Here is a 15586-nt window from a genome sequence, read left to right as displayed (position 1 = left end):
TGCTAGTTGAAACTCATTCAAATTTTTACCCAAACTCAACTCCAAGATGCGACTGATCGCTCATCAGCATCCTGTGTTACTCTAAAGCGCATGCTGTGGGAATTGTGCATCTTTTCTTCACTCCTCCAGCAATATGGTTAGGCAGGTTCAGTTATCACATATTAGTTGTGATATGAGCATGTTATGGATTGATTGAACTCTGCCTTAGCAGATTAGTCTTAGTAAGTTTGAGAACTTTCTATAGGAAATGATGTATAACACTTTTTTTGTCAAATAACGCACATTTCCTAGCGTAATTCCATTTTTCAGTTCCTAATGAAATTCTGACCTATTACCTAAGTCTCTGTACCCTTCTCTGCACGTCAGAAAACAAGGTGGTTTTTTTGCTTTCTTCAGTTACCATACATTTGGGAAACCAGATTATTAGCAACTGGGCAATGCTACTACCTAGATACAAAAAATAACGAGGCAGGTAACAATTAACCGTTTTGGTTTTTTTAAAACAAAGTGATGCTGAACACCGGTTACTAAGAGCATGGAAAGGGAATTCAGGTTGACAGAGGAAGGCAATATTGGCTAAAAGTATCCAAGGAATTAAAATGATTCAGTTTGTACATTTTCTGGGCTATACTTGCCAATGGCAACGGTGCTTTAGGTATGTTCTACCCACCACCTGTGTCACAAGGAGTTATTTTTAACCTGGTTTCCTCAAGAACTGAAGCTTACGTGAACAGACTGTGTACATGTGCAACTTTGACAACCTCTCGCCCCATCTAATACCTTGGGACTCTCTTGGCCAATTCAGTCCAATCTGCAGAAGGGCAAAAGTCACAAAGTCATTAAATTCTTACAAGCTTTGTGGAAATAGGTGTCCAGATAAAGGGGGAATCCTGTTATTATCCTAAATCAGGGCCATCCAAGAATCGCTCTGGCATTCATCCTTCAGCTGCAAGTACATAGAAACTGCCCAGGGTGCTGTTCCAATACTTTCTTCCTGAAAAATTAACTCCGTGGGTTTTAATATACCAGACACTAGTAAGCCTCTCAGCTTACTCTAAAAACATCTTTTTCAAGACACACCAAAAGCAGCAACATACTTTAGTCACGATTTGGCACCATCTTTTAGATGAGTTCACACTTCAGTGCATTTTGTTATCAGAAGCGCATGAGAACATTGCACCTGGAATATACAGACTGAAAAAGTATGAGAGCTTCAATTTAAATTTGCTGACTTCCACTAGTTTGACACCAATAAACAAACTATTCCGTCAATTCTCTAAGGTAGATGCAACCCATGGGAATGATATGTGCAAAACTCTTTAGGCATTAAAACATGTGTAAATTATGTTAACAGGGAACTGCCCAAGCGAAAAAAAAAAAATTAGTCAGGGAAATAACACATTTAAGAAAGTTCAATTATCAAGATTATAATTCCAGGGATATGAACTTCTCCAGCACCAAACCTGACATTACTACCATATTTTTTTCCATCCTTACATCTTATCAATGTGAATATATACAATAGATAACACCAGACTCTCTAACGAGGTAAAAATGAGAAAGTACCTTTGCTGGTAATACTGAACTCCACTACCAGGGAAATTTTGTCTTGCCTTTATGTGCATCTTTAATGCTATTCCTTGTTCCCCCTTTCACCCCAGCTCTCTATGATTTTTAACGTCTTTTCAACATATTCCAGGCAAAATTCAGTTTGGCCAGCTGTAGGCTGCTTCAAGGCACAGGAGATGATAGAGAACTACACAGTAGTTTTATAACTGAATACATAGTTTAGACAATTTGCTGGATTTTAAAAGAGTACATTAGCTTTACTGGGGTATGTTAGGTAAGGTGAGACAGTCCTCTCTTCTCTATGAATATATTACAAACGTAACCAGATGACTCCTAAATAAATGATTCAAAGCAAACTTACACACTACAAAAAAAAAAAAAAATCAGCATAACCAGGTGAACGTATACATAAAGCAATATATTAAGTATACTTTTCTTCAAGCACGACAAATCATGGTATTATTTTTATGATGAAAACATGGGAAAAAATACCAGGATCAGCTTTTTAAAAATGATTTAGAATACCAGCATAACTCATTTGAGAGGTATGAACATATATGACTTTGAAGCAATGATTCCCTCTTAAATACAATACTTCACAGCAAGAGAAAGCATTTGTTTCTAATGTTGTCTCCCCCCACATTTCACATCTATCAATTGAAATAAAGTCAGAGAAAACATTTTGGTTTTTAGTTCCACATCCAAGGAGCATAGCGCTGACACATCAGGCAACATGGTTGCCTCATGAAAACACATCTTTAGCCAGAGCAGCAAAGCCAAGATTTATAGCACGATGGTCAGAAACATGCCACTCGTTTCCCCCTTCCTTCAGACTACAGCCCCTGGGGTGCCGGTGACTGTTAGGGCAGGGGAAGGCATACAGGCAACCACCAGGGCTATTGCTCCCATGAACGTTGCTTTGACATCGGTGTACTGAACAGGCTTAAGTGAAAAATAATTTCGTCATAAGCCCGGTGAACTCCTTCCCCATTTTGTTATTACTATCCAGAAAATTTATGACGAAAGAGATGTCTCCTCCCCTCTTCCTCATTCCGTATTTCTGCAGCATTTTAGGATATTTCTGAGCCTTTCAAGACTCTCCCTTGACTCAAATCCTAGCAGTACATGCTTGTGATACATAAATATTTGTTTATGCAAATATATTTTAATTCAAACATTTAATCTTGCCAGGTAAACATAAGAAAGATAACACTGATGTACTTTTCACAGAAGACTTAGCTCATGGTTTTAATTTCCTGTTTTTATTAGCTTACCTCACTTGACGAAAATACTAACACATCGTGAGAAGTACATTCTCTTTTCTGGTTTCTCAAGAAAACGCTTTGTTGCTACCACCTCATTAGAGGCATCAGCTTTTAATTGGAACAAGTTTTAAACTGAAAGAAGCGATTGAAAAAACGGTGCTGACGTGCCACCGCAGTGCTTTAAATGCTCGCTTGCTCATATCTAAAGTTGTTTTTATGCTGAATATCAATATGCAATTAGAAAGAGACAATGTAAGTAGTGCTGGGCCTCCGCAGAATACTCTTTCAGCGTTTGTAAGCTCCCTCCTTGTTTATGCTGCCGGAGTCTATCAAACAACTCTCATGTTGACACAATCAAGCAACCAAAATGAATGGCTATAAATACAGTCAAAGCAAGCAATAACAATAAGCAGAACCACTAAGCCCTCACTGGAAGATGAAGCAGCATTTCTGAGTGAGCAGTATGTGATTAACCTGCTGTATGTGGGGTCAATATGATTTATTCTCACAGCTATGCAGCCAGCCTTAGCCCTGGGCCTCACTTGCTGTCAAAGGCAGGAGCCTTCCTCAACTCAACCCTCCCCTATGCCTAGCCAATACTCTGAGCTCTTATTTTGGAAAATTAGTATCACATCCTTCATTTAAATTATTTCCACCCCTGCTTGGAAATAACTGTTAGCATAACAGACAGTTTACCAAGTCTGCTTTCCAGTCTCCAGTTCATCTATCTGCTGCTTGCAATGCTCCCACAGCAGATCTTGAAAACCACAGACAGGGGGGAAAAAAAGGAGCACATATTTTGTCTCAATTCTAAGTATTGTTAGAACAGTACTCTCTTAGCCCAATACCAAAGAATAAAAAGCAGTAGCCCATTACATTTTAAGACAATCAAGTGGTTCAAAATAGAAGGACAGGGACAGTACTGGCTTTGGTTCAAACATTTAACAGAAACTCCACATTTCATTAAAAAAAAAAAAAACTACTTTGCTTGGAGGCACAAACCTCTTACCTTTTGTAGCTATTCGAACACACTGAGTTTTGGTTTCCTGTTGAGGAGGGAAAAGTAAAGAAAACAGTCAGATCAGGTTGCTTTTTTTTGCCCTCCCTGTTCCACAAATTCACCCGAGATCTGCTGATCAGCTGGGGCAACTCAACAAGGCGGCTCAGGGCTCTGGACTTAGCAGGAGAAAGGAGGCTGAGTGATTTTACCTTTACAAAAGCTGGATGAAATCTAGACATTGATCTGGACTATCCAGGATAACGATGGGGAGAGAAGGCCCAGATGCAGCCAAATTTCAGATTGTTCAAATCAAATGGAAATCATGCCATAAGAATACAGAGAGAGGGTGCAGTGGAAGAAAAGGGGAGGGTTGGTGCTCCTGTTCATTTCATGGCACAGGAATCCCAAGCCAACATGGACCTCCAACGGCACCATGCAGCAAAGAAGGTACTTTTTCTCAGCACTGTGTCCAAACTAACTTGTCTTGCTGCATCCTGATGGTCTTGAATAGAATCACCTGAAGCATGTCAGCAACACGCTCCCTCATGCTTCTGAGGGTGGAATTAGCACAGAAGCGGCCCAGGTGTCCCTTCACATATGACACAGTTAATCAACAACCTATATAATTCGCCCAGGAAAGACAGTGATTTGACACTGATGTGCTTCAGAAGAAGTTGCACATGCAAATACAATTTTTATGTTTTTACCCCCTTTTTTTTTTTTCCCCCCCGTAGTTTGGTTAGCAATTGAATCAAATGAATTTTTTTTTATACAATTTTTATTTTTTTTCCCCCCTTTTTTTTTTTTCCCCCCCTTCAGAAGTTTGGTCAGCAATTGAAACAAATGAACAGAGAAATGACTTGGTTATGCACAGTTTGGACAACTTGAACAGACAAGGGTCAGTCATAAATGGGTTTTCTGACCTTTTTGTACAATGTGCAGTCATTTTAAAGGCAAACATACTGAAATAGCATAAAGTTGCATGAGAGGATGCAGCTGCCGCTGTATTAGATCACTCTAAACAATATTAGTGTGTAATTAGAAAATATAATAATGACAGTTTCATTCTATAAAATGTGCTCCCTCTAGTCCTGCACCCCCCAGCACTCCATCCCTGAATACATCCCCTGGGATCTCTCTCCTCTTGAAGACTCCCCAAGCAACAGGTAAAATATATTGATGCTGTTTTGTGAACACAGCTTGTGAAGAACGAGCAAAGCTGTGAGTTGAGGCTTCCCACGAGTGTTCCATAAAGACAATCTGTTGATCTAAATGAAAGCCCCGCAAAGTTTATTGATATAATCTTACCTAATTAGCATTCTCTGCAGTTACTGGATTTACTTGTCCACTTTTGTTCAAAATGTCCGTGAGGATCACAGAGTAGCCCTCATCCCAACCCTACAGCGTATTTCAGAGCACACTTTACTTCCCTTTGACTATTTCAGTGAGCCCACTGCTTTATAGTAAAGCACCTGTTTAAATATTCTCCAGCTCAGAGGCTATCTTAAAACCAACTAGATCTCTCTCCTGGCAGAACGCAGTGCAGTCCACCTAAAAACTCCCCCCAAATCCCTCTAGGAACAGAACTCTGATCCAAAGTTTTAAATCATACCAGAGAAAACCATTTTAGGATTAAACTCTCTCACAAGCTGAAATCAAGTTAAAATGAAAAATAACGTATTTTTCCCTCATCTTCTACTTATCTGTCAAAATGTAAAAGCCAACATAAAGATCTATTTTAGCATTTAATATTTTTGTTTTACTTTTCCCTCTCATTTATTTCTTTGGGAATGAAACAAATTTCCTTACAATTTAGTCAGCTGGAAGCCAACAAAAGCAGGTGAGGGAAGTATAAATGAGCAGCTGACCTTTTATTTTGCTTTGTTTGCTTCATACAGGTCTATAGATAAGAACTAACTAGAAAGAGGGAATAGTCTCTTCATTCAGAAAGAGCCTCAAAGTTCTCAGGCAGCTCCAGTACAGTTTCATTAGTTCCTGCTTCTTCCCCATTCAGCCTTGATGCAAATGCGATTTTCATAACCACAGGTAGAAGATGAGATTTTCTTCAAAGGGCTCCAAGGTAAGGCTGCCTGTTAGCTAGGATTTGTTTAGTTGCCGCAGAGACCCAAATGTAAGAGAGGGTAAACACGGCTTCTGCTCCTTCCCGATGGCTCTGGTGTGTCTCAGTGGCTATCGATCTGGTTTTTCTTTCTAGCTCCTTTCTGACCTGCCTGGACACTTCCTATGGAGATTCTTATGGACAGATTGCTGATATTTCCTTCAGATTTCTAAACTATAAATCAAAAATTTAAATTTTAAATATCTGAAGCTTCTGTGCCTACCATCTTTTCCCTCTGCACCGATCATTTCCCCCTCCTCCATTTTTCATTTATGAGAAGAAAAACCATTCAAGAGCAACAGCACGGGGCTTGCAGAGTTCTTCCCACCTGGAACCTCCCTCCCTGGTGCTTCTCCCGCTTCCATATGCACAGACAGCCAAGCAGCATTACTCAGCGACAGAGTTAAAAATAAAACACCAAGGTGGCAACGAAGCGGAGCGACAGCCATGCTCCTGCTACTGCACAGCAGTGGAGCAAGCCTCAAGCACTCCTTTTCAGAAAAGCTCTCGAAAACACACCGTGGGCCTGGGGTTACTTTTGCCCCAGCAAATTTTTACTTTTTATTTGACATTCGGTGCAAGAGTCCTGAGAAGTTTGTAATGTTTTATTAGCTTGCTGAGCAGCCCACGTTCTCTTCATCCTGCGGTAATTTAATCTTCTGAAGTGCGCAAGTACTGAGGATTGGAGAAAGGGCTGTGTATGTTATTTACCGAGGAGGCAGAGTCACAGCACTGAAATTACTTCACTGAGACGATTACTACAGGAGGTATTAAACTCTCATCTAGTAGCAGTGACCGTGATACAAGGGCGGTGTGAAACGTGAATGTCACGCTGCCATGCTGCCACAGCATGGAAGGGATTACAGCCCTGCCATGGCCGACACCTGACTACATCCAACTTTGACCGTCCTAATTGTCACCACGGGCATGTTGTTTGAATCCTTCCAGGTGAAAGGTGTGGCTGGCACTTACCTTCTCAACGCTGCTCATGGCCTGGAAATAGATGTTGTAGCCTTTCCGAGGAGCCAGCGGCGGGTTCCAGAAACCCTGGTAAGTCCTGTTGTCGCCCACGGTAAAGGGGGCTTGCTCCGGCAGCTTTCCTGGGGGCAGCTCAGCAGCAAAGTAATACGGCGACCCTCCGCTAACAGCGGTCTGATAGGTGACGGGGATTTGGTAGCACTCCATGGCACCCGTTTCTCGCTTTGTTCGGTGGGGGTGCAGCTCCTCAACAACGATCTGGTAGGCACTAGTGAAACAGAGGAAGACCAGCATACCTTTAAGCTCAGCTGCTAGGGTCAACTCGCTAGTCTCATAAAAATATTCACCCAATTGCTTTGTGTAAACTTGAAAAGAAAACAAGGAAATGAAAAAAGGAAAAGACAGCAGACGCATGGGTGCAGAGAAGAAACAAAGGCTTGAAATATAGCAAAGCTATCTAGTTCAGCCATTGGAAAGAAGCATCATCCATTTTTTTCAGGAAAAGCAACAATACAAATGTACACACAACCTGCTGACCCTTTTTTTTTTTTTTTGTAAAACCTTTTTCTCTTTTGAAGAAATGCAGGAATGAATCTGACTTTAAACTACAATAGATTAAACTCTTGGCTAATGGGAAGCATCTGAAGTTAGCTTTTTCCTTTGAAATGATATTAGAGAAAGCTGAGCTTCAAGGCCCCACATAATGACTGCCTCCAGGCTGTGCTTGAAGCACCAATTTGCAGTTGTCATATCATTTGAGACAGAATGTGCTGACAGGCTTCTCCACCTCTTGACCTTGCTGTGGCTTCTATCTTGGCTCAGAGCTATGCAGATCTAAAGTACAAGTGACATGCTGTAATACAAGCACAGATGGACAGAAATCTGTCCATTCCACCAAAATAGACTGCCTCATTCCTCTACAGTTGTCAATGATAAAACGTTACAAATTGCTGAAGCAGATGGCATTCGGCCTATTAAAACCCCATCCCAACTTCCCAATACCTCTCTTGAAATGGTCAATGCCTTGGTCACTTTTCAAAATCATCTACTCAAAACAGAACAGGTAATTATAATTCTTCTTTCTCCTTTAGGGGAACTACCTAACTGCAGGGTGTTACCAACTCATTATCAGCTTCCTCTGCTCTGCAGAAGAACAGAACTTACATACTGAGAGCAGTTTATATGAAAAAAAGAAAAACAGTTGTTTTGATTTGAAGAACCACATGTAAGCATATGCGCATATACACACACCTGTATACATGCAAACAATTTCTCATTTACATGCAGATACATTTGAGGACCTTATGAAAGACGAGTAAGAAAATATGCCTAAGCATGTAGACGAGACCTGAAGGTATTCAATTAAACTGGCAGAATTGCCTGTCTTGCTTTTGTTTTACAGATTTCTAAACAGAAAATGTAAAATTGAAGAGAGTTCTGGAAGCGTTGCTGCAGAGACTCCGAAAGGCAAAGACAAAGGCAATCCTCCTCATTTCAGAGCTTATGGGGCAGCAATAAATTATTTTGTCAATTTTCTCTGCTACTGCTGCCCAGAAACCCCAATAACTGTAGTGGCAGAGATGAAGTATGATACTGGGGAATGGAAGAAAGGAGAGAAGAAAAAAAATAAGAAATTAGTTTCATGTCTTTCTTGAGCTGAAAGAAGAAGTTTGCATCCCCTTTTCCTAACACCTAAAAAATTAAGAAGGAAAGCTTCTTCCCTTTCAAAATGATGAAGAGGAATATTAAAAGTCACCTCATTTTTGAAACTCTAGGTAAAAAGAAGACCGTAAACAAAAAAATGATGAGTTAGTTCCAGGGATTTCTGTTTCTCATAAACTGTCTGGGAACTGAGCTTGGTTATAAATCACCTTCTGTGGTAACCTCTATGTATTAACCATGTCCAGTTCATGCGGCCTACACCAACAAATCACTTCCACAAGTCCCCTGCGCACCCAGAATCTTTCTTTATGCTTCAGAATCAATGTTCTAGCACAAGAATCTAAAAGCATCGATATTTTACAAACTTGACAGGATGTAAAATATTAAAAATAATTTTTGTTTATAGTGCCCCAAGGGAAGAAATGACTACCGGTGTTCATCTCCTCCCTGACCTGGCCCTGGCCCCAGGCAGGGTTAAAACCATCGCTCCTGAACTGGGGAGCCAACCAACTGGAGAGTACTGGGAACACAGACACCATGTCTCTGCTCCCTCCACTCTGCAGCCTTCTCTCGTGAGCTGCCAAAGGACTGGACCAACACAAATTCTGCTTTCTGAAGCGCCAGGAGAGTGGGAAGCTTGTCATCTGCAACACCCTGCCAACTTCGGAGGAGAAAGCCAGCAGGGAGAGCGGAAGGACAGCGCGACGTCTGCACATGACGAAGGCAACCGACCCCTGGAACAGCCTGGTTTGTCACACAGACAAACTCAGAAGCTGAGATCTACCACAGTTTCTGAATTAAATCCTCCCCCCCCATGCCCTTTAAAGACTAAGGGGTAAATGAGGCATCTTTTTTTAAGGCGCAAGTCTCTTTGGAGACCAAAACAAACCAAAAAAATCAAAGATGAAGGGCATGAAGATTCAAATATTAGGTAATATTTGAGGTATTATTTGGCAATATAAAAGGTATGGCAAAATTTTAAGCATGAGATTACAATTAATGTGAGTGTTCTGAAAAATTTTCAAATAATTTACATAAAATATGCTCTCATTTATATAAAACATGCTTCCAAAAATAATGATTTTTGGGCTGCTACATCTGAAAAGCTACAAAATGTGGAAAATAAGAAATAGGTATGCACGTTGTAGCCATCTGCACTTACATAATTACTTTTAGTTAAAGAAAGAATAGCAAATGACAGAAAGTCTTTGAAGTCTCCAAATGAGGCTTGATTTTTAATTTTTCATTTTTTTCTTAAATTTTCACAAAGTATTTTTTAAATAAAAGACGTGCCTATCCTCTTTGGAAAGGGGATCTGGCAGTATTTTGCATGCAACATTATAGGCTAACAAGACACGGAGGAATACAGACTTTTACCCCTGGGCCCTTTGTGATACCATCTGTTTAAACCCATTTACCAACACTAGAGTGTCTCCAAAGCAGCACTGTTACTCTATTACACAAAATAGTATTCAGAAAGGACGCCCTGCTGTAAGATGTGAAGAAAGAAGACAAAGTTAAATTTGCAACTTGAAAAGCGGGGTGTTCACCAGCTGCAAACGTGGTCTGGTATCAGGCTGTAAGTGAAAGTTTAAAGGCTATGTACTCTGCTTATCCTTGCATTTTTACATGTTACTAATCCTAGCTTCAATTAGCTTATGTTTTGTACACTTTTTTTTGTGTAATGGTGGGAATTCAATTACTGAGAGAGTTTTCTTCTGACCGGAGCTGAGGGAATTCCTCAGCTACAACAGCTATTTTTTTCTCCAGTCTTCCCACACAGCAAACGAGGAATAAAAGAGAGAAAGAAAGAGGGAGGGGTGGAAAACCTAGATGACAATATTCCTTCTCCTTGATGCCTAAAATGAATTCTGAGCTATTTTGAAGAGTAATACACATTTCAGAAGCTTCTACATAAGTTGCCAGGATCCTAAAGGCCAAGCAGTTGTCTGAGACAGCCAGGTAAGCAGAGAAAGTGCTGAAGATGTAACAGGTGAAGAGCTCCTCTGCTGAGATTTTGTATGAGGAAATTATTTTTGATGCCAAAAAACTCTTCCTTAAGAAAACCTGCACAGAACCTCCCTATTGACCAAGACGATTACACGCTGCCTAAGGAGGCCCCTGCCAACAGATCTTCCTTTTTACCCCTCCCTAAAAACTCAGGCTCTCCAACAGGTACTGCAGTGGTGAACACATTGTTCATACTTCAGTCCTGTTCTGACTGGGCTTTTAATATCAGCTAGGGATTTCCTTCCACACGTCTCGTGGAGACACAGCATCCTCTCCTTTGACAGGTGCCAGACTGACTGACAGCCCAAGTTACAACCTGAGCTCTTGCAAGTCCCAACAGCTAAGTTCTAGCTGCTCCCTGCCACAGTCCACTTAATTAGCCTTTGTGTAAAATTAAAAAAAACTTTAACAATCAAATAAAATAAATTTCATAATTAAAAAGTTGTCTATGCTGATTCTGATATATGCGCTTCATAATCCTCATCTGCAGTAGGATTTGAAAGCAGAAGATTGTTTTGCTGGTGCTCAGTTAGGATCCTTCAGAAAAAGCACAGTGACAAATCACGTCTTCAAATGAATTCACTGCAGCACCATTGATGCTACCGACTGGGATCTCACCCACGAGACTGATGGTGAAACAGCACGCGCTTCACAGTGAACCCGAGCCATCCAGCCCCGGCTCCCTTTGCATTTTGCGTTTGTAATTTGGCTTAAAACTTCAGGAGGCTGTAAAGAATGCTAGAGATTACACGATAACATTTGACAGGGAAGTTATGATTAGAGTCATGTTTAAACTGTGATGACTATGGCACATAGTGTCTTAAAGAAATGATTGACAGCTGCACATAGATTACACTTGAGTTAAAGAACATCTGTTTCCTGGGGGGCTGTGCTGATGGAGAGGCTGAGGTATAACAAGATCTGATCATAGTATAATTCTGTTTGTAAGAGCAAAAGAGTATCAGCGTAAATCAGACTAAGCTTTTTTTTTTTTTTTTTTCTTTTCTGATGGTTTGGGGTTGTTTTGTGTTGTGTTTTCTTTTTTTTTTTTTTAAAAAAAAACCCCATGCACCTACTGCTATTAAATAAAATGATCTTTTGACCATCTACAGCTCCAGGGATTAAAGGACTAAGTGCAAAGAAGCCTTTTCAAAAAGCCAACTGCATTCTTCAGTGTCAGGCTAAAGAACAGCATTTGAGTCCCTTCTACTCAGTCACAGCTGCAGGCGCAGCAATGCACTTTTTTCCCCACCTACCTAGTAACACTCATTATGGCAGCAAGCCAGCTTGTAGTGGAAACACAACTGCAGTGTGGATGGAGTGAAGCTTCACTAAAACGCATCACAAAGCTTAGCGAAATGCCTTGAATCAATTCAAAATTTCAGCGTGCTACATTTATCTCCCCTATTAGAAGCTGCCAAAAAATACCTGACTGCAATATGCGTAACTTCAGGAAAGAGAATGGGACCATGTCTTCTGCAATTCCCTGGAGAATGCCCCTCATTCAGAGTAAGGAATAAAACACCTGTTTTGTTTTAAAAATAAAGCCCAGCTCTCCGGTTATGGCGGAAGACTTATTTCCTTGGCCTCCTGTCCTGGTTTCAGCTGGGATAGAGTTAATTTTCTTCACAGTAGCTGGCATAAGTGCTGTGTTTTGGATTTAGCATGAGAATAACATCCATAACACGCTGATGTTTTAGTTGTTGCTGAGCAGGGCTTACACCAGTCAAGGACTTCTTAGCTTCCCCTGCTCTGCCAGGGGCACAAGAAGCTGGGAGGGGGCATGGCCAGGACAGCTGACCCCAACTGGCCAAAGGCATAACCCACACCGTATGACGTCATGCTCAGCGTATAAAGCTGGGGGAAAAAGAAGGAAGGGGGGGACGTTCGGAGTGATGGCATTGCGTTTGTCTTCCCAAGTAACTGTGACACGTGATGGATCCCTGCTTTCCTGGAGATGGCTGAACACCTGCCTGCCCATGGGAAGCAGTGAATGAATTCCTTGTTTTGCTTTGCTAGTGCACGCAGCTCTTGCTTTACCTGTTGAACTGCCTTTATCTCAAACCAGGAGTTCTCTCACTTTTAGTCTTCCAATTCTCTCCCCCATCCCGCTGTGGGGGGAGTGAGTGAGCGGCTGTGTGGGGCTTAGTTGCTGGCCAGGTTTAAACGACAACTCCTCCTTATGTTAGAAACTTAATGTACTCTCTTAGGTTTTAGAAATTAATTGAAGTGGAGAGAGAAGATGGGAGAGAGGAAGAAAGATGTATACTTTTTGAGAACATACTCAAACAGTTATTAATAATCTATCAAACTATCGCTACCGAACTATCTATTAATGTTCAGTACATAGATCCTTTTTGCTACCTTCATAGGCCACAGTGACAAGCTCATGCCGTAGGACTGAGGATGCTATAAGGAAAATTGGGAGACTGAACATGAGGGGCTGTGCTGCAGGTCCACTCTGCAGTGAGTTGCACGCCCTCCAGTAGAGTGCAGAGAAACCAGAGCTCCCAGACCCAGGTACGAGTAACCCTCCAGCCACCTCCCGTCACGCTACCAGTTCGCAAAAGAAAATCCCCGGGAGAGAAACCCAGGATGCAAGACCGACCCCCCTCAGGGTGCGCTGCGGGACTGAAGACGGGAGCCTGCTGATGTCCGCACAAACGTGCCAAAGACCAGTTGGTACGGAGCAGATGAGCCCACTGTCAGCAGATCCCAGTGGTGTCTGGCAGGCATGCTCTGGATGAGTCTATGCACCAGCCCCCTCGGGGGACCGGGCTCATGGCTGAAAGGATTTGGCATGGATTAGATGAGAGAGAGATACAGCATTTCTCAAACAGGGATAGCTTTGGCCAGCAGCAGGACACCTGGAAGGCTTTAAAAGCACCTACAAAGGCGTACAGTGAGTTCAAGCACCTGTGTAACTTGGGAGCATTTTCAGATCACAGGTCTGGTTTCTACTGTATCAGTTCAACAAAACCCCTATTTTAGGATCCAAGTCCTGTACTGAATGTAGTCCTGTAGATCTTATCATTCTTCACACTCAAAAAAATCCTAGGTGTGCTCCAGGGCAACCTTTTGGAAACTAATGATGTACGGGGTTATGATTTTATTTATGACGTAACACATCAACATCTGTAACGGGGATGAACCTGAATTATCTGCTATGACAGAATATAAATAAATAACTTGATCATATCAATCATAAGGGTGACTATATGATAAGCATATAAAAATGCTTATAGGTACGTGACTCAACACCCAAGTAAAACACACGTTCCTCTCAATGCAAGCAGACTTAAGAAACAGCTAATTTTCCTCTACTTTTAGGACTCAGGCGCATTACTCAACATCAGCTGAGCCACAGTAACCTACTTAATGTAACACAGAATTAAATGCATTAGCCTGTATTTCTCTAAAATGTCACAAGGGTAACAGCATGAAAAGGTTCTGATGCTCAGTAGCTAATTAACCCCCAATTAGTCAACCCTGTCCCTGAATACTGCTGATGCAGCCACATCAGTAAAACACAAATGGCATCAAATAATATCACAAAATTTTTGCACTAACAAGTAGAAGTAAAGAGCAGGATGTGGACTAATCTTTGCAAACAGAATTAAATTATCTCTCAATAGAGAGCAGAAAGGGAAAGACCCCTCAAAGTTAACATAAATGAAACATTTTAATATGATTATGGGACACGTCAAATAAAATTTAATAGCTTGCTACATGATTTCTAGTAAGAAGCACTCTGAGAGGAAAAAGGTCAAATAGTTTGTATTCATCACTATTATTCTCCCATTTCCTCTGAGCTTCCAATTTTCCAGTCATACATATATGCTATAGAATAGCTGATTTGAAGCACTGGAGAGGAAGTGTTATTTTCAAATGCACTTTCTGACAAACACCTTTCAACCTCATATTTCAGAGAAACTGTGAGAAAGTAAAGAGAAATGATAATGGATTGGAGGTGGTCTTGGGGACCCTAAATCAAACAGGACAGATAGCTGGATGAATAAGGTCAAAAAAAAAAATTCTTATTAATTACAGATCTGTTGGTAAGCTCATTCTAGCTACGAAAAATAATAGTAACGTCAAATGAATATCACTTGGAAATGAACAGCTTTATGAGCTGCGAGACAGAATATAATCAACAGAAAAATCGCTTCTTGATTTTTTTTTTTTATATATATTTTTTTTTTTTTTTATTTACCTGATAGGTGCACCTTTGGCCTGTGCCGGTCTCAAGAGTACAGTTATTGTAGTAGCAGTTTCATTGAGAGATGCATCGACTCCTTCATAGTCCGGTAAAGTGGGAGCTGATTAATGTTGAGTGGGAAGGAAAAGAACAAGAAACAAATCAGTGAAAACATTTTGAATTTTCCTGAGATTGTGGCTGTTTGCAGTATAGTACAAAGCCACAATCTTCATCAGCTACGTGAGCCTTTTTTAATGATTTTCCAGTCAGGCGCAATCTTTTACTAGAGCATCAATGGGACTCCACCAACAACTGATAACCCCATCCCTAGCTGCTCCCCATCAAATTGCTATACCTATCTAGTAAACAGGTTTATTCAAGAAAGGCAGAAAGAGAGGAAGGAGGTGGCTGCCAAGAAACACTAAGAGCACAAAATCCCATTTTGGCCTCGCTCTTTCTACCTTACAAACAACTATATTCACCATCTTGAAGACCCACCCCTACTACCTCTCTTTTTCCTCCTCCAACAATTTAGGAGCCTTTCACATTTGCTCTTAAACATCATGGGAGACCACGCCAATACCAGCCAAGCTGCAGGAAAATTGGGCTTGGACAGGCATGCAGCTGTGGCCTAGAACTGGACGGGGGAGCCTATTCCCATGCCCAATTTCTCCTTCGATTTCTAACAGTGGATGGCCAAGCTGTTCATGGATCAGTTCCTCAATCACTGCAGTTTTCAGCCCAGGGTGTTAAGGAAAAACAAAGTAAAAACTAGAAGCGGTTCA

At 41.1% G+C, this 15586-nt stretch overlaps 1 protein-coding gene across 1 annotated transcript in view; it reads right to left on the bottom strand.

Annotated features, from left to right (window-relative positions):
* PTPRK (protein tyrosine phosphatase receptor type K) overlaps positions 1–15586 on the bottom strand; it is a 384122-nt gene that overhangs the window by 65536 nt on the left and 303000 nt on the right. Inside the window, exons 11-13 of the mRNA XM_009644374.2 lie at positions 14817–14922; positions 6926–7199; positions 3844–3880 (exon numbers count right to left, since the gene is read on the bottom strand). Of these exons, the coding sequence (XP_009642669.2) occupies positions 3844–3880; positions 6926–7199; positions 14817–14922 (417 nt within the window). The remainder of the gene's footprint in view (positions 1–3843; positions 3881–6925; positions 7200–14816; positions 14923–15586) is intronic.

The sequence above is a fragment of the Egretta garzetta genome, unplaced genomic scaffold (assembly GCF_000687185.1).
Source record: "Egretta garzetta isolate BGI_Z169 unplaced genomic scaffold, ASM68718v1 scaffold397, whole genome shotgun sequence".
Lineage (NCBI taxonomy): Eukaryota > Metazoa > Chordata > Aves > Pelecaniformes > Ardeidae > Egretta > Egretta garzetta.
Note: the sequence above shows the minus strand (reverse complement) of the source record. Positions and strands in the feature narration are given on the sequence as shown.